This window comes from Trachemys scripta, chromosome 1 (genome assembly GCF_013100865.1).
Source record: "Trachemys scripta elegans isolate TJP31775 chromosome 1, CAS_Tse_1.0, whole genome shotgun sequence".
Lineage (NCBI taxonomy): Eukaryota > Metazoa > Chordata > Testudines > Emydidae > Trachemys > Trachemys scripta.
This window is the reverse complement of record NC_048298.1, coordinates 88,150,191-88,172,084: the sequence shown is the minus strand read 5'-3', so window position 1 is coordinate 88,172,084 and position 21,894 is coordinate 88,150,191. Positions and strand designations below refer to the sequence as shown.

The 21,894-nt window shown below is 48.6% G+C and overlaps 1 protein-coding gene across 1 annotated transcript in view; it reads right to left on the bottom strand.

The window, feature by feature from the left end:
• Positions 1 to 6,059: 6,059 nt before the first annotated feature.
• Positions 6,060 to 21,894, bottom strand: part of LOC117879730 (cytochrome P450 2D14-like) — a 38,305-nt gene continuing 22,470 nt past the window's right edge. Inside the window, exons 6-9 of the mRNA XM_034774977.1 lie at positions 13,001 to 13,142; positions 11,295 to 11,482; positions 9,976 to 10,117; positions 6,060 to 6,262 (exon numbers count right to left, since the gene is read on the bottom strand). Of these exons, the coding sequence (XP_034630868.1) occupies positions 6,084 to 6,262; positions 9,976 to 10,117; positions 11,295 to 11,482; positions 13,001 to 13,142 (651 nt within the window). The 3' untranslated portion in view covers positions 6,060 to 6,083. The remainder of the gene's footprint in view (positions 6,263 to 9,975; positions 10,118 to 11,294; positions 11,483 to 13,000; positions 13,143 to 21,894) is intronic.

Sequence of the window (21,894 nt, the reverse complement as noted above, 5' to 3'; positions counted from 1 at the left end):
CCTAAATTTAGTGCTTTTAATTAGGTACCTTCTGCATATCCTGTCTTCACCTTCCGGCATGCATAAGGTTACCATATTTCAACAATCAAAAAAGAGGACAGGAGGAGCCCCACCCTAGCCCCACCCCCGTCCTGCTCTAGCCCTGCCCCTGCCCCTTCCACTCCCTCCCACTTCCCGCCCCCTCAGAACTCCCAACCCTCCCCCCGTTCCTTGTCCCCTGACTGCTCTGATCCCTCTCCCCACCCCTGACAGCCGCCCCCAGAACTCCCAACCCCCCCCCCCGGCTCCTTGTCCCCTGACTACCTCTCCTGGGACNGGGGGGGGGGCCCGGGGAGGGGGGCGGGGGGGAAAGGGCGGGGGGGGGGGGGGTGGGGAGTTCTGATCCCTCTCCCCACCCCTGACAGCCGCCCCCAGAACTCCCCCCCCCCCCCCCCGGCTCCTTGTCCCCTGACTACCTCTCCTGGGACCCCTGCTCCTATCTGCCCTCCAGAACCCCACCCCTTACCTAAGCCTCCCTGCTCCTTGTCCCCTGACTGCCCCCTCCTGAGACCCCCACCCTAACTGCCCTCTCCTGAGACCCTACCCCCTACCTGTACCCTGACTGCCCAAAACCTTATCCACCTCCCCACCCCCTGACAGACCCCTGGGACTCCCACACCCCATACAACCACTCCCCACCCCCGACAGACCCCCTCCCCAGAACTCCCAACCCATCCAACCCTGCTCCCTGTCTCTTGACTGCCCCCTCCAGAACCTCCCTGCCCCTTCTCTGACCCCCTGGCCTCCTACCATGCCACTCAGAACAGCGTGTCGGGCTCTGCACAGAGCCGGACACACTGCCGCACTCCCCCACGGAGTGCATAGCCCGGTTTCTGCCCCCGTAGAGTGCTGTGGAGAGGCGCGCTGGGCAGTGGGGGGGAGCAGAGGGAGGAGCGCCACACTGCCGGAGGCCCAATGCGAACGTCCGGCAGTCTGCGAATGCAGGGAGGAGGAGGGGGGGAGAGAGAGAGAGGAGGGGAGTGATCTCAAGCTGCAGGGGAGAGGAGGGGGAAGCGGAGGAGGGGCTCTGGCTGCCGGAGCCCCGTGCGAGTGGCACGATCCGGCCGGCTGCCCTGTCAGCCGCGCGTGCTTTGCATGGCGGGGAAATCCAGATATTTACAAATTCCCCCTGGACGCTATTTTTAACTCAGAAAAGCCGGACATATCCGGGAGAATCCAGACGAATGGTAACCCTAGGCATGCAGTGGAAAACGTGCTCCATTTTCTTTTGAAAAAAACACTCTTCTGCAATTTATTTCTAATGTCATTTGCTTCATTTGGGTTCAGGGATTTGGCTGGAAGGGGGTGAGCAGGGAGGGGGATGGAAGAGAGGAGGGAGACTGTGGAGGTGGGGGGCCTGGGCGGAGTGGGGGGGGGCCTGGGGTGGAGCAGAGTGGAGTATGGGTGGGGCCACAGGCAGAAGAGGTGGGCTGGGGAGCTAGCCTCCCCAAGCAGCAGCTTCACTCACCACCCATGACAGCAGGTAAGAGCGGGTCGGCTCCCACACACCCAGCGCGCACTGCAGTGTCCTTAGGCGGGGAACTGTGACTCTCAGCCGCCGCAAGGTGGGCCGGACGTCTCAGTCTCCTTTGCTGCCTCGTCCCTTCCCCTTCTTCCCCTCCCAGCTGCGAGCCTGGGCTGCCGTCGGGCATAGAGGCACCCGTTTAATAATACTGCGTAGGGCCCCATAAATCCTAAAGACGCCCTGTTGGAGGCATTATATATGTGACACCGAGAATACATGTAAAGAATAGGACCAATTAGCATATTTTTCTCCACATTTTCAAGCAAGAGAGTAAACCATAAATGTAGCAGTGATGGTAAGTAATGCCTACGCAGAGATGTAGTTCGCATGGGGGATAGCTTCCTAGTGTGGTAGAATAAGATGTGAAATCATGCTGCCTGGGAAGCTATCCCCACGCGATCTACATTCCTTGTGCAGACACTAACCCATAATGAAGTGGTTTATCCAGCAAGCAAGTGGTAATTAGGACAGACACTCACAAGACAGGATTTTCCTTCCAGCTAGATCCATGAGCATGCAATCCACTGGTGTCAAGCAGACAGGCTGCAGCCACGTGTCTGGGGCACTTGTGTACTACATACGTTACACAGTCAATTCAGTAACATCTTTTTCCCGCACCGGTTCTGGCCCATGGTGATTTGTGTTAAAAATAAATGTCCAATCAGATTTTTAGAGCGTGTTGCTGTATATATGTCTGTCCTGTAGGGAGTCTTCACAGCCACCCAAAGACCCCATGAAGTCAGGCATTCCAGCATCGCAAGTGAAAAGCAACTCATGCTTAAGCCCTAGCAGGATTCACAAACTAGGCATTCCCCGGCTATCTTGCCTGTGGGGTCCCATCCCAGAGGTGTACTCAGAGGCTGCCTTAGAGCACTTTTACTGGGTCGGGCCCCACATAAAACACAGCTGGAGGAGGAGGCGCTCTTATACCCAATAAACCAGTGGTTACAGCACTCATTTAGGATGTAGAAGACCCAGGTTTGAATTTGTACACTGCCTCAGAGGACCACAGATTTGAAGCTAGGTCTCCTAGGTGAGTACCATAACCGCTGGGAGAGGGGGTACTGTGGAGTGGGGGAGGGAGAGTTGTTTTGGAGAGACCCCAGATGATTCAGAAGAAATACAGCCAAGCCCTCTGGGACAAGGTTACATTCAGAAAAGGGAGATTTTGGGGCATAGGTGAAAAGAAGGGGGCAAACCCCAGGGAAGGGATAGCAGTGTATAGAGAGGTTCCCACTCTACCTGTGCTACTTATGTGGCCTCTCTCAATCTCTAACCTAGTTCTCCTCACAGCCCCTCAGCGAGGTAGAGCAGTGCTGTTATCCCCATTGTACAGATGGGGCACCGAGGCACACACAGACATAAGGACAGATTTTCAAAGCTATTTAGGCACTGTCATAACTATAAAGGGAAGGGTAACAGCCCTCCTGTGTACAATACTATAAAATCCCTCCTGGCCAGAGACTCCAAAATCCTTTTCCCTGTAAAGGGTTAAGAAGCTCAGGTAACCTGGCTGACACCTGACCCAAAGGACCAATAAGGGGACAAGATACTTTCAAATCTTGGTTGGGGGAAGGCTTTTGTTTGTGCTCTTTGTTTTTGGGGAGAGTTCGCTCTTGGGACTAAAAGGGACCAGACATCAATCCATGCTCTCCAAATCTTTCTGAAGAAGTCTCTCATATTTCAAACTTGTAAGTACAGCCAGGCAAGGCATGGTAGTTTTATCTTTGTTTTCTCAACTTGTAAATGTACCTTTTACTAGGGTGTTTACCTCTGTTTGCTGTAACTTTGAACCTAAGGCTAGAGGGGATTCCTCTGTGCTCTTTAAATTTGATTACCCTGTAAAGTTATTTTCCATCCTGATTTTACAGAGATGATTTTTACCTTTTTCTTTAATTAAAAGCCTTCTTTTTAAGAACCTGATTGATTTTTCCTTGTTTTTAGATCCAAGGGGGTTGGATCTTGATCCACCAGGAGTTGGTGGGAGAAAGGAGGTGGGATGGTTAATTTCTCCTTGTTTTAAGATCCAAGGGGTTTGGATTTGTATTCACCAGGGAATTGGTGAAGAGTCTCTCAAGGCTACCCAGGGAAGGGAATTAGCACATTGGGAGTGGTGGCAGCGAACCAGATCTAAGCTGGTAGTTAAGCTTAGAAGTTTTCATGCAGGCCCCCACATCTATACCCTAAAGTTCAGAGTGGGGAAGGAGCCTTGACAGGCACCTAGTGGAATTTTGAAATGCGTCTGTTAGGTGCTTTGTAAGCCCCACTAGATGCCTAGCTGCATCTTTGGGTGTCTGAAAGGTTTTGAAACTCTGTCTCTAACTTACTGGCCTGAGGTCATACAGGAAGTCCATGGGGGGAGCAGAGCCCAGGTCTTGCAGGGCTAGCTCCCTATCCACAGGGCCAGCTCTACTGTTTTTGCCGCCCCAAGCAGCGCGCTGAATTGCTGCTGCGGACGGCGGGGGCAGTCCGTGTGCCGTTAGGGCGGCACGCGTGTTTCCACGGCGGCGGCAATTCGGCGGCAACTTCTGTCTTCAAGACAGAAGCCGCCAAATTGCCGCCGCGGGCAGCTGAACATAGAAGCTGCCGCCGAATTGCCACCGCCACGGAAACGCGCGTGCCACCCTAACGGCACACAGACTGCCCCCGCTGTCCACGGCAGGAATTCGGTGCACTGCTTGGGGCAGCAAAAACACACAGACTGCCGCCCTTGCAGATTGCCACCCCAAGAACCTGCTTGGAATGCTGGTGCCTGGAGCCGGCCCTGCCTATCCAGCAGACCAGCCTCTTTCTCTGCTGCATGCTGCAAAAAAAGAGAACTCTGGTAGATAGGGGCAAAAGCAAGGCAGCCAGTTCTCTGAGACTCCAGGAAATGGCCTCAGGCACTTGGGAAGGATGTCATGGTTGACAGCATGAAAAGCAGCACAGAGGTCAGGAAGGATGAAGAAAGAGAGAGAGAATGAGGGTCAGATGAGAGGAGATCACTTAACTCCCAAGAGGGGGCAGGTTCTGCCCCAGGCTGGGTTATAGAGCAATGGCTGCTATGCAATTTTACATTTTGACTGAAAACTATTTTATTTTGTCATTTTTTGTTCTGAGTTTGAGAAGAAGGAAGAAGAACATGTCGTATGAGTATCAGATGTGTTTATGCCTCAGATTCTTAGGGTTTCATGTATCCAGGCCAATTCCAGAACAAAGAACAGAAATTGCATCCACAGAGTCCATAAAGTCGACGATTATTGTCGGGATTTGTATTATTCACTGGGCACCATCTCTGTGCTCAGCACTGTTCAGAATATGCCAGAATACATAGTCCCTGAGCCAATGTGTATAAAATGTAACCATGGATAAGATGGCTTTGATATTTAAGGAGAAAGTGTATAGTTATTGAGCACATGTTAATATCAATGAGTGGAGGCACTGATGACAATAGAAGTTTTACTGGATTAAGGACTAAAAGATTTGATCTTCCAACTTTCTTTCAAGAGGAAGAGCTGCCCAGAGCTCCTGTGTCTGTTTATTTTCCTTTCCTGCCTGCAGTGGCCCCATACACCTCAGAAGTCTCCAGTTTTCCCTCAACTTTAAAATCTGGAATTTTCTTGGTGTTTGGTTTTAAATATTCTCCAGTGAGAACTGCAACTCGATCACTGTAGTGTTGTGTTTAAGAGCCTTCTGGAAAGTAACTAGCCTTTAAATAGAAGTGAGAAAAGTGTTGCCAACTCTCATGATTTTGTCATGAGTCTCATGATAATTATTATTTTCCTTAAAGCCCCAGCCCCTGGAGTCAGGTGGATATGTGATTATTTCAGCCTGCATTCTTAAAGAAAAATAAAGTTTCTAGCCCTTGTGGCTGTGGAGAAAGCTTCAAAATGTGATCATAGTGCACCTAAAGGCTCAAAAAGCAGAAGGCAAATAAAAAGAATACCAAATCTATTACTTTTATGTAATCTCATGATTTTTGGTCAGCCTGATTCATGATTTTTGAACATTTGGGGTTGGCAATACTGTGAAAGTGACTTGAAAGTGTCAGTTTCACTCCTGTTTAAGATCAGTTTCTAGTTTATTATTTGGAGTGAGGTAACACCCATACACCCCCAAGCAGGTGCAGTATAAACTCATGGGGCCTTGCCCTAACAGGGTTTTTCCAACATTAAATGGTCTATTCCAAGCTTGGTGAACGGCAAAAAGTGCTAGAAAGTAATTTGAATTTTCTACAATTGTTTCAACTGTTGTCTTCAAGAGTTAGTAACAAAGTCAGAATATACATGAAAATTTTAAATCTAACCAGTGTCCATTAAGTGACTTGACAGAAGATGTGACAACATGTTAGTGTTACAGTTGAGTGAGCCTAATATTTATTTAATTCTCTTTATTTTAATATAGGAATTAGATACAGTGCTCCTATCAGCTAATTTCCAAGTTATTATCTGCAGAAAACCCTACAGTTTTCAGGTGCCTAAGTAGCCCCTGGAATCATGGTTAAAGTTGCCCTCCTCCTCCATCTGAAATAGCACTCCTGTTATCTTGGGACAGCCAGGATCTGGTAGGGGTGTGGGGTGAGTGTCGCAGCAAAGCGTCCATCCTCTCGAGGCCTGGCCTGGCCCTCAGGGAGACTGATGGTGAAATGCTGCAGGAGGCTGGTGAAGAAGAGGAAAAGCTCCATCCTGGCCAGTTGTTCCCCCAGGCAAACACGACGACCTGCAAGTGTGGGAGTGAGAAAAGAGGGAGGAGGCAGAGAAGAGGAGGATACAATAACTAGTCACCGAAGGACTAAGACCCTTACTGCTCATGCACAGGTTGGAGTGAACAGAGAATCTGCCTCCATATGCAGCAGATGGTGAGTCTCCCTCTTCCCAGACCCTGTGTGAACAGGAAGAACTAGGAAATACTTCTCCAGACTGATCAATGTTCTATTTAATCTGATTGCCTGTCTCTGATGGTGGCCAGCACCAGACGCTTCAGTGGAAATGATAAAACCAAGGACTGTCAGTTGATTTGGAGAGGGGAATTACTGCCTCATTAGCCTGACTCAAAAGGGTCAGAGACACTTGAATACACAGGGCTAAATCCTCAGCTGGTTAAATTGACATAACTCCATTGACATAAAAGGATCTATGATATTTTACACCAGTTGAAGATCTGTCCCATACGCTCTTTGTGGAATTCTTGCCTTCTAGAATCGAAATGGGCAAATAAATGCCTTTAGATAGAGAAATCTGAGGTGGAACAACATGCCCATGCTACCAAGCAGGAGATTCTGGTTCAAGTGCAATCTGGGGACATTGGTTTCCTGGACTTGAGGCAAATACAAGTGGTGCATCTTCACCAATGACCCATGTCAGGCTAAACCACTGCAGCAAGCCTTTGTACTACTCGTACAAACAGGATCACTTCACTGCCAGCCTGAAAGACATCACTGGTGCCATATCTACTCCCATAGCCACTGCAAAATCCTTCTCTTGGTCGTTAGGAACCTTTCTGACAACACCCCCTCTTCCTCTTTGAAGATAGTAAAATGAAACGTTGAAGTCTATGAGTTGATACCTGAAGTGAATGAGTTATGGGTCAGACCATGTTATGAGCTGGCTGAAACCTTGCTATGGGTTGACTCAAAACCTCATTCAAACTGCTGTGTGAACACACCCTTCACTTAAGATAGTTGTAACCCACACCTAAAACAAGGCCTAATAGAATCTTTCCAGAAACTAGCATCAGGTGGGTAGGGAGTTCCACTTGGTATTGTGACCAGGTTGGGGAGATGCGGGGGGGCGGGGGAAGGAGGGAGTTGCGAGTGTGTGAGAGAACACACAAAAACTGAGAACAGACAAAAACAGACAGAGGCAGAGACAAAAGCAAGAAGGACAAGCAGTAGTAGCCTGTGAGTGCAGTGTGACTCTGGGAAAAAGCTTTTGGGTCTGTTGGCAAAAGAGGCTTTGGGCTATAAGCTAAGAAACAGCTCCTTTTGTTATTGGTTCCTCCTGTGTTCAAAGGAGCAGGACTTTGTATGTTCCTTATAAATGAGATTGCATCAAAGAAAATACCTGACTCCATCAATCTCTACTTCCAACTGGAATATCCCCAGGGCCGTGAAATTTAACTAGGTGTTCAAGATGGAAAGCGGCAACACTATTATCTAGCGTGGCTGTTGAGCAAATAGGAAAGGTAGAGGTGTTGTGCTTTGTGCTGCTAACAAAAAGTCCATTCTTGAATTATGTGAGGATCTAGACCAGCGGGTCCCAAATTTTTTGCTAGTGTGACCCCATTTTAATTAAGTATTTCCTGCCAGAACCCCAGACACCATGGAGGAGCAAAATGGGCTCCTCGGCACATCACAATCTCAGACGCACTGAAAGTGTGAGCTCATGCCATGTGGCGGAGTCCTACAAAACAGTGTCCTCCACCCGGTGTGACCTCGTACATCCGGTGCATGCGAGATCATGCTGTACAGAGCAAAATGACGTCCTCTGCACACAAAGGATTGCCACGATCCCATGTGCTGATGGCACGGCCCCATTTGGGGTTGTGAGCCACAATTTGGGAACTGCTGCTCCAGAGAGTGCAAGGCAGGCACTGACAAAGAGTGCAGGGGAGACACTCATTGCACTGCAGTTTGGCACAAACGGAAGGTGGCTGCTCAATTACCTGTTTACAGACTAAAATCAAATCATAAAACGAAAAACAAAATTGGCTTTTAACCAGGGGTACGTCCACACTTTGAGCTGGAAGGTGTAATCTCCAGCTCGAGGAGACGTGCCTCCACTAACTCTGAGCTAGCTAGTGTGCTAAAAACAGAAGTGTAGCCAGGGGGGCGCAAGCAGCGGGAGGGGCTAGCCACCTGAGTAGATACCTAATATCTTGGACGGGATCATCCTCAGGGCGACCAGCCCCTCCCATTGCACACGCTGCAGTGGCTACACTCCTACATGCTATTGGTGAGTTAGCGTGGGTATGTGTACTCAACCTGGTACATACACCCCCAGTCTGAAGTATAGATGTACTCGCTGAGCCAATATCTAGCTCAGCTTAGTACTGAGAGAAAACCCCCCCAGTACTGCAGAGTATTCTGGAAATGCGTTAGAAGCTGCCTAACTAAGTTTGTGACACGTTTTTTTCCTTTGATGGGACCTCAACCCCTCTCTGTAACTGAAACGGTTGGCTGCATTGAAACAAACCTAGAAAGCACCAACCACCCTGCTAAGTGTTCGTCTATTTTTGGAGGTGATCTTGTCACTGGGAAAGGTCCCGTGGCAAAGCTATAACACTGCTCAGTGCATAGATCCTCCTGGCTAAGCCTTCACAGCTTCCATTGCTGGAACTCCTGGGCTGCATTGGTACACACTTGGCAGAGGCCATGCCCCACCACTTCAGAAATCTCTCTGCTGTGGATGTGATGACCAGAGGGGGTTAGGACAGCCCCTCCACCAGCCACAGCTGGCCTCCTTTGGTGTCTATCAGAGAATCAGTATTTCCCTCTTTCCATCTCTGTGGTGAGTTTGGAGCATATGGGAAACTGGGAACATCCGTCTCCCTTTTATCCACTACTGATCCATGTACCCCATTGCAGTGGTCTCTGAGCCTCCAGTAACAAACGCCTTCCTTTGATCAGGGTGCCTTGCAACAGATAAAGAAGTATGTGGCACACAACAATTTTGATCATGCTTTAACAGAAATCCTTAACTATGACCTCATCCTTTTTCCAATAACACACACCTCACCTGTGTGTGTGCACATTGCTTCTAAACCAATTCCTGGGCTTTCACCTTCAAGCAGATGGATTACAGCATGAAGTAATTTCTCTGGGGAGATACAGCATGCTCATGAAGAACAGAGCCTAAGGTGACAGATGGGTGTATAGGCTTAAGGGACGAAGGTCCTCCTTAACCTGGCAGTTCTGCACTCCTCAGGGATTAGGTAGGTGGGTTTCTTACACAAGCAACCGGAATTGATTTGTAACAAGTTTATTTTCTATTTAAATAACTACAGCAGTAGAAGATGAGCAATGAATTAATTAAGGTGAGGGGGTTGCCCAGTTTACTGCAGAGTATAGAATACAGGACTGCTTCCCTTTGGCCGAGTGGTTTACACAGGCCCTGGGGCAAGCTGCTCAGGCTCTCAAGGCCTGACCCTAAGTACAGAATTTCAAGGCCAGAGTTTCTGCGCTGGAGAAATAGAGAGAGGGAGTTATTTTGCAGAGGTTGCATATATTGGTACCACCAGGGCACTGTAGAACAGACCCAGCTCAGCACACACTGCACTGATCTTCCACATGAGGAAGCTGCTCTTATGATGAGAGGGACACCTTCCTTTAGAGGAGACTCACTTTCCCATAACAGTAGTGGGTCATTTCTCATGCTCTGTGCCTCAATTCCACAGGGACGGCCTCTCCCAGTTGCTCCTCCCCTTGGATTTACCTGCAGAGAAAGGCAGGAAGGCCTCTCGCTTCACAAACTGTCCATCTGCATCCAGGAAGTGCTCCGGGTAGAACTGGTGCGGCTTCTCCCAAACCGTTTCATCCTTCAGCACCGAGGACAAGTTAGTGATGACTGTCGTCCCCTGATCCACCCCAGAGAAGAAACGGGGTACATAAGAATTGTCACATCAGAACAGGCCAGTCCCTCTGCATTCAATTTCCCATCTCAAGAAGTGGCCATTGTAGGATGCTTCAGAGGAAGGCACAGAACCCACCTCAGATACCTAATTGTATAATCTTATAGCACAGTGGAGTGGGACACTTTCAATAGACATTGCTTTGTCAGCAGGCGAGCTCTCCTGCCGACAAAGCTACTACCTCTCGTTGAGGGTGGAATTTTTTTGGTAGGAGAACTCTCTCCTGGCGACAAAGAAAGAGCGGCTACATGACACACCTTTTAGCAGCACAAGTGTCACTAAAAGGTGCATAGTGTAGACATAGCGTAAGAGTATGCAAGTGGTGTTTTCATGTCTAATGAGATTCATGTGATGAAAATTGCTTCTACTCCCCAATTCCTTCAAATTTTTCTCAAGTTAATTTTAGCTCTGGTAAGAGTGTGCTGATTGAGAGACTCTGAACTACAATTCTCATTGTCTTCACAGAAAAAGCGAGATCTTTTCCCTCTCACATGCCTTAGGCCTGAGTTAGAGGAGCTTCCTCTAAGGGCGAAAGTGGAATTGAGTATTGTATGGCTTTGGTCTCTCCAGTGAGACTGTCACCAGGGAAGGCAATAATTGCCCGTCATTGTCTCTTGTCCATTTGGAACTTGACTGAGATGCACAGTGGCCTCTGTACAGCCTTCAGATAATAGAGTTTTAGTTGCTACTCTTCTGGATTTGAACTGGTGACCTAGCAGGTAGTTTCTATATCCCATTCCAAATTCCACACAGTTAATCAGCATTACCTGTCTCCACCTTCAAGCAGATGTACTGAATGTTATAAGGTGCCCAAGACAAACTTAGTCTCCCTTGTAATGATTACAATCCTTTAGCTCGATTTGTTGTTTTTTCAGCTATTCAGAGACCTGATGAAGATGGAGCTAACCACATAAACAAGGCTCCCTGAGGCCCAAGCCCTTTCAAAACTGCACATTTGATAACTCACCAATGGTTGTGTGATTCAGGGCCTGGTGCTCCACCTCCCCCCCCCACCCCCCCCGCACGGAACCTTGGGGAGATTCCCATATGGAATGTCTGCAGCTTCAGGAGATAAGTCTGCAAGGGGAGAAGATGTCTGCATCCCCTGCCAGGCCATAGATACCTTTGGAATGAAGAAGCCTTGGAGCTCGGTGTCCCGGTATGTCATGTGAGGCATGCCAACAGGAGTGATGTCCCCATAACATTGAGTTTCACGGATCACAGCATTGGTATAAGGCATGTTCGCTAGGTCCTCCATCTTGGGTGACCTGTCCCTGCCAATCACCTTATCAATTTCCTCATGGACTTTACCTGGAAAAAGACACTTTACATTGAGGAGGATGTACCATATTTAATGATGTACATCAACACCGTACAAGTGGGGAGCCTACGGATTTACCCTTAGGCTGTAAACTCTCTAGAGCAGGGATTGTCTGTTTATCTTTATTTGTACAACACGGAGAACAACAAGGAACCAATCTTGATTGGAGCCTGTGGGAGCTATTATAATATAGAAGTATAATAATAATAATTAATAATGTGGGTTTATAATCTGTGAGTTTGTTAACCAGCTTCCTATCAACTATTGAGCAGTTTACAAGTGAGTCATCTCTAGGAAGGGGGTGCTCTAAGTGTCTGGGAGGTGTCTGGTGTCGGGGGCACTTGTTCAGGGGTCAGGAAGGATATCCAGCAGTGGGGAGAAGGCATGGTCCTTGTCTGGACCAACTTCAAATTTCTCTCACCTCCACAGAACCAGAAAGCCTCTTTGATACTCCAGACATGCACTGCTCTGCTTCCCAACTGCTAATTCCTGACCTCACAATCAGGTCTTGTGTGTTTGTTGAACAGGGAAATTGGTGAAAGCCTCTGGAAGCAAGAGTGCTAGGGAGGCAGACTTTAACTAGAGATATCTATAAGAGGGTATTGGCCTTGGTTGGGGGCAAAGGCCAAAGTGAGCTCTGCAGAGAGTAGGAAAGAGAGGAATGCAGAACTAGGAGCTGAAGGACAGCACACTCATCTTCAGTTACTCAGCCCAACTAACATAGTCATCCTCTGTTCTATGGGTTAATAAGCTCATTGTCAGAGACATCCCACCTTACCCACACTGTATTTGACCCACTTGTGCATAGGCGCCGACTTTCTAATTTCCTCTAGGATGCTTGACCCTCACTCTGCCCCAATCCCTGCCCCCACTCCACCCCTTCCCTCAAGGCCCCACCCCTGCCCTGCCTCTTCCTGCCCCCGCTCCACCCCCTCCACCCAAGTGCGCCCTGCCTTCGCTCCACCCCCTTCCCCCCCCAGCGCCTCCTGCACGCCACTAAACAGCTGATCCGTGGTGGGCAGGGGGCACTGGGAAAGAGATGATCAGCAGGGCTGCCAGTAGAGCTAATCACCCACATTTTTTTTCCCCGTGGGTGCTCCAACCACGGAGCACCCATGGAGTCAGCACCTATGTACTTATTCCTCTGGCATTAGAGCATTTAAGCAGGTTAGCATTTATCCCTATGGAGACCCTAAGGGAAGGAAGAGTTACCAAGTAGCTACAAGGGCCTCAAAGTGCACTTGTCATGAAGAAAAATGGTGAGCGCTCCCTCTGACACTGAAATCTTTAACAGGAGCTTGCTCTCTCCCTTCTCCCTTGCCACAGATCTTTGCTCTCCCCCTCAGAGAGTTTTCCAGTGGAATTATTTCCCCAATCACAGCTGTGACTGCTGCTACGGCAGCTTCATATGCCCAGAACACAAAGATGACAGCAGATGCTAAGAAGTTCTCAGTGGAAGATGCAGGGTTGGGAGAACCGGTCCCATCTCCACCAGTCCTCTTGCTTACACTGGATGTCAGGATGGAGAAGCATGTACAGCAATGCCCAGCGCAGGGTGGTGGAGGTGGTCTCAGTGCCAGCGGTAAACAAGTCAATTGTTACCATACGAAGGTTGTTGTCATTGAAACTGCTCCCCGCATGCTCTTTAGCCTGAAGGGAACAAAAGATAGCGTGATTTGACCGAAGATTTTTGTTGGGGATAGAGGTGTAGACGGGTAGATAGTGGTAATTCATATTCTCAGACTGAAAGGTTGAATTGTTTGCAGAGTGCAGCAAAACACGTGCATATGACACCACACACTGTAATGACTCCTTGGTCGCATACATTTCAAGGTAATAATTTATCCCACACATCATGGACTTCATCTGGAATAAAGCTCAGGACCTTCTGCTCCAAAAACACAGGGTATGTCTACACTGCAATATAAGCCCAGGGTTAGTGGCACTTGACCACTCAGCTGACCCTGGGTTAGAGAACCATGGGCTTGAGCATCTACACTGGGTAGTCAATAGGTAGACCGCAGGCCAAATCTGGACTGCTAGATGCTTTTGAACAGACCCTGAAATCGTTTTATTTACTTATTAATTATTATTGCTGTTGTTTTTAATTTTCTCTGCAGTCTGGACCTTGCCTATAACTTGACCAAGAAATTTGAACCTTGACAAAAAATTGACTACCCCTGCAGAAGTCTATGTGGAGTGTCAACCCTACATTAAGAATTTTCTAGCCCAGGCATTAACCTGGGGTTCTGGCATCCACACTGTAGCAGACAGACCCGAGTCAAACCAACCATATCCCAGACTCCCTAGCACCCTCCCAGAATGTGGCCGCTCTAGCGTTTGACTGTGGAAAAGCTTTACTGCCCACCCTGCCCGTTACAGGAAGTTTGACCAGCCTGCCAACACTGCGTGCTGAGCAACATGGAAGAGGCTCCTTTTCAAGAACGTTTCTTGCTTGCACTGTCCCGCCTGTGTCAGGCAAAGTTTCCGTGAGGCGCTGGTGGACACTTCAGTTGCATTTTCTGACCCACCAAAGTCCAGGGGTGCGGGAACAATTTTTATAGTGGGGGTGCTGATGATGGAAAACCTGTATCTGGTGTTTGTTATTACTGCTTCAAGTCAGGGGGTGCAGTAGCACCCCCTAATTCCAGCACCACTGCCAAAGGCACCTGAAAGAGGTTGTGGTGGTCGAGGAGGAGTCCCCAGGCACGGCAGAGTCTCACTGGCTGATGCTGCTCAGTACACTCAGCATACACGCGGGAAACTCTGCCCACAGTCTCTTACCACCAGAGTTAAAGGAGGGTCTCCAGTCAGTTTTAGAGATTTGTGCCTCTGCAACCACAAGAGGTTAGTGTGAGCACTCACACTCGATCAGGTCAGGAATTCCATGTAGTAGTGAGCAGGGTGCAGCCAACATGCCAGCCAACAAATTAACATCAGGATTCCAAAAGTTCATATATGTACCGGTGAATAATAATTTGACAGTCCCTATTCCTGCCCTGGTATCGTCTATGAGATCAGGACCTCAGTGCTACCTACTGAACCGACAATCTCATTTTCTACAAGACAGGTCTCCCCACCAAGTATTCTTCAGGGCCACCTTGCTTAGCATACGAGATATGACAGAATCACAGCAGGAAGTAGTCTGGCTATCTTTTGTAATGCGGTGGATTTCATACGTCTGTTTTGTAAGGGTTTCTTATCTAGATTTTCTCAGAGCAATTCTGTAAATTTGGATGTAGACTTAACATGAGCATTAACTAATATGCTATTTACGAGCCAATGAAAATGTAATTTTCTTTGTTTACGAATCAGAACAAGAAGTTGAAATTTAGAAATTTCCCACAAAATGAAAGTTTTTCAAAAAGGGTTTCAGGTTAATCAAAATTTTAAAAATACTATAAATAAAATTAATATAAAAATAAAACAAACCATAAAAAAAATTAAACAAAGTAATTTCTAAATGAAAAATTGAAATTGCCTTTCTGACAACCTCAAAAAAGAATGTTTCAAGCCTATCAAAATGTTTCATATTTATTTTTTCTGTTTCATTGTTTCAGTTTTGCAATCAGCTGTTCTAGAAAGATATAAAAACAGATCCAGAGAGGAATTCCCAGCAGCCTGCCTTTGAACGAAGCTGTGACTTGGAAGGATGAAGGAAGTCTTCACTGTGACCTTTGCCAAAATGATTAAAAAGTGTCTCTAAACTGTATATGGTCGCTTTATGTCAGGGCTGTTCCATGGCCAAGAGAGCGAAGGACCCAGGTACAGCACCCACTAGAGTCCATGGAAGCAGAGCCGTAACTAGGTATTTTTGCGCCCGAGGCAAGAATATAAAATTGCGCCCTCCCCCAGGGCCGGCTCTTTGGCGGCAATTCCGCGGCGGGTCCCTCAGTCCCTCTCGGAGGGAAGGGCCTGCCGCCGAATTGCCACTGAAGAATGAATGAAGTGGTGGCAGTAGAGCCTGTGATTTTGGGAGGTCTAACTCATGATTTTTGACTGCTTGGGCTGGTAATGTTGCTTCCAAGATGGTCTTTGGTTCCAGTCCAGTTCCAATCAGGGCTGTCCTTAGGATTTATGGTGCCCTAGGCGGGATTATTAAACTGGTGCCCCTATGCCTGACTTGCTCTTAGCGACACAAACATAAGCTTACAGTATTGGAAAACTTGCCACATGCACTTTATTAAAAACAATGTAACTTAATTAAGCACACTGTAATGCTGGTGGACTAGCACTAAAGAAGTAGCACTATAGAAAAAATTCTGATTTATTGACAGAATGATGCAAATAATATAATATAATATAGCCGTGAGTCTATGACCTTGAGCTAGTGTGAAGACACCTCACAAGGCGCTCTGCCCTGACTGAGACACGGTAGAGTTGGAAACCCACATCAGTTTTACAACGCCAATTTTTAGTTTTAAATGTATAGTGGGCATCAGTCTTAATGTTAGTTACAACTCTATATCAACCTTATACTGTAAATAGATCAATGGCATTATCCAGTTTAATAAGCTGGGTTTCCAAGCAGTGGGAAAATATAACCCTAGTTTTACTCCTAGGTAAAGCACAAAGTGACCAGAATGAAGTCAGTACAGAATCATTTGATATGCAAACTAGAAACAATCAACTCAGGATTGAATAAGGACTGGGAATGGCTGAGCCATTACAAACATTGAATCTATCTCCCCTTGTAAGTATTCTCACACTTCTTATCAAACGGTCTGTACTGGGCTAGCTTGATTATCACTTCAAAAAAAAATGTTTCTCTTACTTAATTGGCCTCTCAGAGTTGGTAAGACAACTCCCACCTGTTCATGCTCTCTGTATGTGTGTATATATATCCCCTCAATATATGTTCCACTCTATATGCATCCGAAGAAGTGGGCAGCAGCCCACGAAAGCTTATGCTCTAATAAATTTGTTAGTCTCTTAGGTGCCACAAGTACTCCTGTTCTTTTTATCTAGATTAAGGTAGCACAGAAATGTTACAGAAGTCCTATTGTGCCTTATTTTTCTTTGGAAAGATGTGAGCAATAGCAGCACATTTGGGGCACTGCCAGAAATACATGATAAATCACTGCCTCTAAAGTTCCATCAAAAACTGACATTTTCACAGCTCTAGCATGATCTGCTGCACAGATTCTACACAAAGGAAGTGTCCCTGGCCTTTTTAACTCATATTAACCATGTATTTATTTATGAAAGTTGGACAAAACCTTGTGAAAACGTAAGACATTGGCTGCCCAACTCTGGGCTGGCAAAAGCTATACTGACTCACTGGGAAAAAAAGCAAAAGAATCTTAGTACAACATATGGTCACTCTAGACACTAGTAAGGAGATACGCATTACAGTTGTTGGAGGGCTCTATTCAGCAGTAACAGAGCTATAGGAAAGCCAGTCAACATTTTGTGTTTCTCTGAGGAAAACTGGCCCACTCCCTGCCCCATACCAAACCTGTCACAAATAATTGTCAACAACTTAATTTTCTGTTTTTCACTAAGATATTGATTTTTTTTTTTAATATTGAAATTGGATTCAGGATTGTTAGAAAGCATTTTTGGCAAACAAAGTTGTTAAATGACAATCTAAATGGCAACACAGTCCTGCTTCCATGCCTGGCTCACCCCCAGCCTGCTGGTCCAACAGCTGCAGTAGAGGAGGAGATCGGTGGAAAACTGCAGAACCCCAAAATCCACCTCTTGGGGTGCAGAGTGGCAACAGCAGCAGCAAGCCCTCAGGTCCAATCACACGCCAATGGGCACCATCGCCAGCCCAACAGACCATGGCGAAGTTAGCACAGCATCTGATCTCAGGGGCGGGGCACCCACGGAGCCACAGAAGCTCATCCTGCCCTGCACAGTTCCCCCTGGATGAGATGGATCGCTGCCAGCCCGGGGGAGAAACACGCTCCCCAGCTAGGGTGACCAGATGTCCTGATTTTATAGGGCCAGTCACGATATTTGGGGCTTTGTCTTATAGAGGCACCAATTACCCCCGACCGAGGGTGACCAGACTGCAAGTGTGAAAAATCAGGACAGGGGGTGGAGGGTTAAGAGCCTGTATAAGAAAAAAACAAACAAACAAACAAACAAACAAACAAAAAATTGGGACTGTCCCTATAAAAGTGGGACATCTGGTCACCCTTTCCCAACCCCCTGTCCTGATTTTTCACACATCTGGTCACCCTTTCCCCAGTCCAGCCAACTGTGTGTGACATTCCAGCCCTGGCTAGCTGCCGAGGAAGTGAGCTAGTTTCACTTTCATTCCTCAGCACGCAATGCCCCGCCCCCTCTTCCCCTAGCACCTCACCCAACCCAGTCCTGCCGGAGGGAGAGAGGGGTGCTCCGTGGGGAGGGGAAGGGGGGGCAACAAAGGATACTGCCAGAGCCACCCAGTCTGCCTCACCTCACGCCAGGGGAGAGAGTCACAATCACAGGTGACAAGTATCAGGGGGTAGCCGTGTTAGTCTGTATCTACAAAAACAACAAGGAGTCTGGTGGCACCTTAAAGACTAAGGCCTTGTCTACACTACGAGAGTAGTTCGAATTTACTTGCATCGAATTTTTGGAATCGATATTGCAAAGTCGAACGTCTGTGTCCACACTAAGGACAGTAATTCGACTTTGTGAGTCCACACTAACGGTGAAAGCGTCGACATTCGAAGCAGTGCACTGTGGTCAGCTATCCCACAGTTCCCGCAGTCCCCTCTGCCCATTGGAATTCTGGGTGTAGCCGGCAATGCCTTCTGGGTAACAAAATGTGTCGAGGGTGCTTTTGGGTAACTGTCGTCATCCGTCCATCACTCCCGCCCTCCCTCCCTGAAAGCGCCGGCGGGAAATCAGTTCGCGCACTTTTCCAGTCATTGACAGCGCGGATGCCACAGCACTGCGAGCATGGAGCACGCTGCGACCATCGCTGCAGTTGTGGCCGCTCTCAACGCCTCGCAGCTTATCATACACCTTTCCCTGAGGCAGATGCAGAAAAGTCAGGCGAGGAGGCTACGGCACCGCGGTGATGTCCTGAAGTCTGAGAGTAGCACAGACCTCTCAGAAAGCAGGGGACCCAGCGCCGAGGACATCACGATGGCAATGGGTCATGTTGATGCCGTGGAACGGCGATTCTGGGCACGGGAAACAAGCACTGAGTGGTGGGACCGCATAGTGCTGCAGGTCTGGGATGAATCCCAGTGGCTGCGAAACTTTCGCATGCGGAAGGGAACTTTCCTGGAACTTTGTGAGTTGCTGTCCCCTGCCCTGAAGCGCAATGACACCCGGTTGCGAGCTGCACTGAGTGTACAGAAGCGAGTGGCCATAGCCCTCTGGAAGCTTGCAACGCCAGACAGCTACCGGTCAGTCGCGAACCAGTTCGGGGTGGGCAAATCTACCGTGGGGGTTGTTGTGATGCAAGTAGCCAAGGCAATCGTTGATGTACTGCTGCCAAAGGTAGTGACCCTGGGAAACGTGGAGGCGATCATAGATGGCTTCGCAGCGATGGGATTCCCAAACTGCGGTGGGGCCATAGATGGAACTCACATCCCTATTCTGGCACCGGACCACCAAGCCACCCAGTACATTAACCGAAAGGGCTATTTTTCCATGGTGCTGCAAGCACTGGTGGACCACAGGGGACGTTTTACCAACATCTACGTGGGATGGCCGGGCAAGGTTCATGACGCTCGTGTTTTCAGGAACTCTGGTCTGTTTAGACGGCTGCAACAAGGTATTTACTTCCCGGACCACAAAATAACTGTTGGGGATGTGGAGATGCCTATAGTCATCCTCGGGGACCCAGCCTACCCGCTAATGCCCTGGCTCATGAAGCCCTATACTGGCGCCCTGGACACTGAAAAAGAACTCTTCAACTACCGGCTGAGCAAGTGCAGAATGGTGGTGGAGTGTGCTTTTGGCCGTCTCAAGGGGAGATGGAGAAGCTTACTGACTCGCTGTGATCTCAGCGAAACCAATATCCCCATTGTTATAGCAGCTTGCTGTGTGCTCCACAATCTCTGTGAGAGCAAGGGGGAGACCTTTATGGCGGGGTGGGAGGTTGATGAAAATAGCCTGGCTGCTGATTACGCTCAGCCAGACAGCCGGGCGATTAGAAGAGACCTGCGGGAAGCGCTGTGCATCCGGGAGGCTTTGAAAGCAAAGTTCCTGAGTGAGCAGGGTAACCTGTGACTTTTAAGTTTGTGTACAGAGAAGCTGAACCTGCCCCCGTTTCTTTACCCAGTTAATGTTGACTATCCTACCCAGTTACATACCCCCTTCACCCCCTTCCAACACACGTTTCGAAATAAAAATAGTTCTACTTTGTTAATGCACACCGTTTTTTTTAATACTGTTTTCGCGGGAATTTTTTAAAACTGGGACGCAGACTGTGGTGCGGAGCGGGTGTAGTGTAGTGACGCGAATGAAGCTTCTAAACTCAAGGATTGACGGGCTCCGCTGCGGTGGGATGGTTGTTTCAACGGAGCCTGTCACCCCTCCTGATCGGGACTGTGTGTATGGGGGGGCTATGTGACTTTGTGGCAGGGGGAGGACGATTACAGATCCCCTGCTGCATGGCTCTGTGATCCTGCATAAGGACTGCCGCTTAAGATCTGTAACTGCCCTCCCCCGCCACAAAGTCACAGAGCAACCCACCCCCCACCACATAACATGAAAACAACCTCCCAGACTAACCAGGGTAACTAGTCACTGCATCACTGCACTGTGTATGTGCCCTGCTGCTGTGCCTGCCCCCGCCTATGTACCCTGCCAAAGGTGACTGTCCTGTCCAATTACCAACCCCCTTTCCCCTCCTCCTCCAAAAGAACATGATTGAAACAGTAGTTAACATGAACGTATTTTTTATTATCAACTACACATGGAACTGGGAGGTGAAACTTGGACGGGGGCTTGTGTCAGGCGGGAAGGAAAGAACTTTTCAAGTTTTGGGGAATGAGAGCCTTCTGCTACTAGAGCTCTCTGCAGGGGTGGAGTGAGAGTTAGCAGGGACTCTGCCGCCTCTCCTTCTTTGCACTTTGGGTGAGGTGGGTATGGGACTTGGTGGCGGGGGAGGGCGGTTAGAGATGGACTGCAGCGGGGCTCTGTCCTCCTGCCTCCGTTCCTGCAGAACATCCACAAGGCGCCGGAGCGTGTCTGTTTGCTCCCTCAGTAGTCCAAGCAGCGTTTGAGTCGCCTGCTGGTCTTCCTGCCGCCACCTCTCCTCCCGATCCATGTTTGCTTGCTGCATTTGGGTCAATTTCTCCCGCCACTGGGTCTGCTGTGCTGCCTGGGCTTGGGAACAGGCCATAAGTTCAGAGAACATGTCCTCCCGTGTCCTCTTCTTCCTATGCCTAATCTTCGCTAGCCTCTGGGAGTGTGATGCCAGGCTAGGTTGTGAGACAGTCGCAGATGTGGCTGTGGGAATGGGAAAAAGGGAGTGAATTCCTCAGAAAGATAAATGTAGTTGTGAACCAAGAACATAGTCTTTCTCTGTGAACAAGACCATGCACAGCACCTATCACATGCGCACTCAGCACAAGGTCGAATTCTCGGCCTTCGCATTCAGTGCCTGGGGTCTTCCACAGCACATTTGAGAAGCGGGGCAGCACAACGGAATTTCTGTTGCAGGCAGACATGGTAAGCCGTAGACTTGTGGCAGTTTAAAACTTTTATATTACCACTGGCCTCATTTCACATTTAAAGCAATGTCAGTACCTGCTGCCAGCAATCCGGCAAGCGGGAACTCTGCCCCTGTCCCACCCCCTCGCGGCTGTCCCCAGGAACGATCCCTTTCGGCAGCCCCTCTCCCGCCTCCACCGCGTGGCTGCAAACCAGCGGTTACAGTTCTGTAAAGGAACGAGCAAGCAGTCCCAACACTAACATTCCCCTACCTAATTCAAAGCAGGTCACCATGGGCGACATCACCCTGATGAGGATCTCTGACAGCGAGAGAGAGAGAATGCTCCGGGAAAGCCTCCAAAGACCAGGGCCGTATGCCGCCCTGCTGTGCAGAGCAATGATTCCCGAGTACTTGATAGTCTCGTGGCGCGGCAACGTGTCGTACTTCGGAGGACCCAATAAGGCCGCTCTCCCCAGGAACCTCATGCAACGGCTTTCCAATTACCTCCAGGAGAGCTTCATCGAGATGTCCCGGGAGGATTACTGCTCTATCCCTGCACATATAGACCGCATTTTACTCTAGCTGCAGTAGCAGGGACTAAACAGTAGAGCGGCTTGGGCAGGACAATCACGGAAAACCGGACATTGCTAGATTTTTTTTCAAAACTTGCACTGCCCATGACTGAACCGTTAAGTGCCTAGGGCAAAGTAATCATGAACAACCCATTCTTTTAATTGTTAATATTCCTGTTCTGTTAAAAATAAATGTTTAGATGTTTACAACACTTACTGG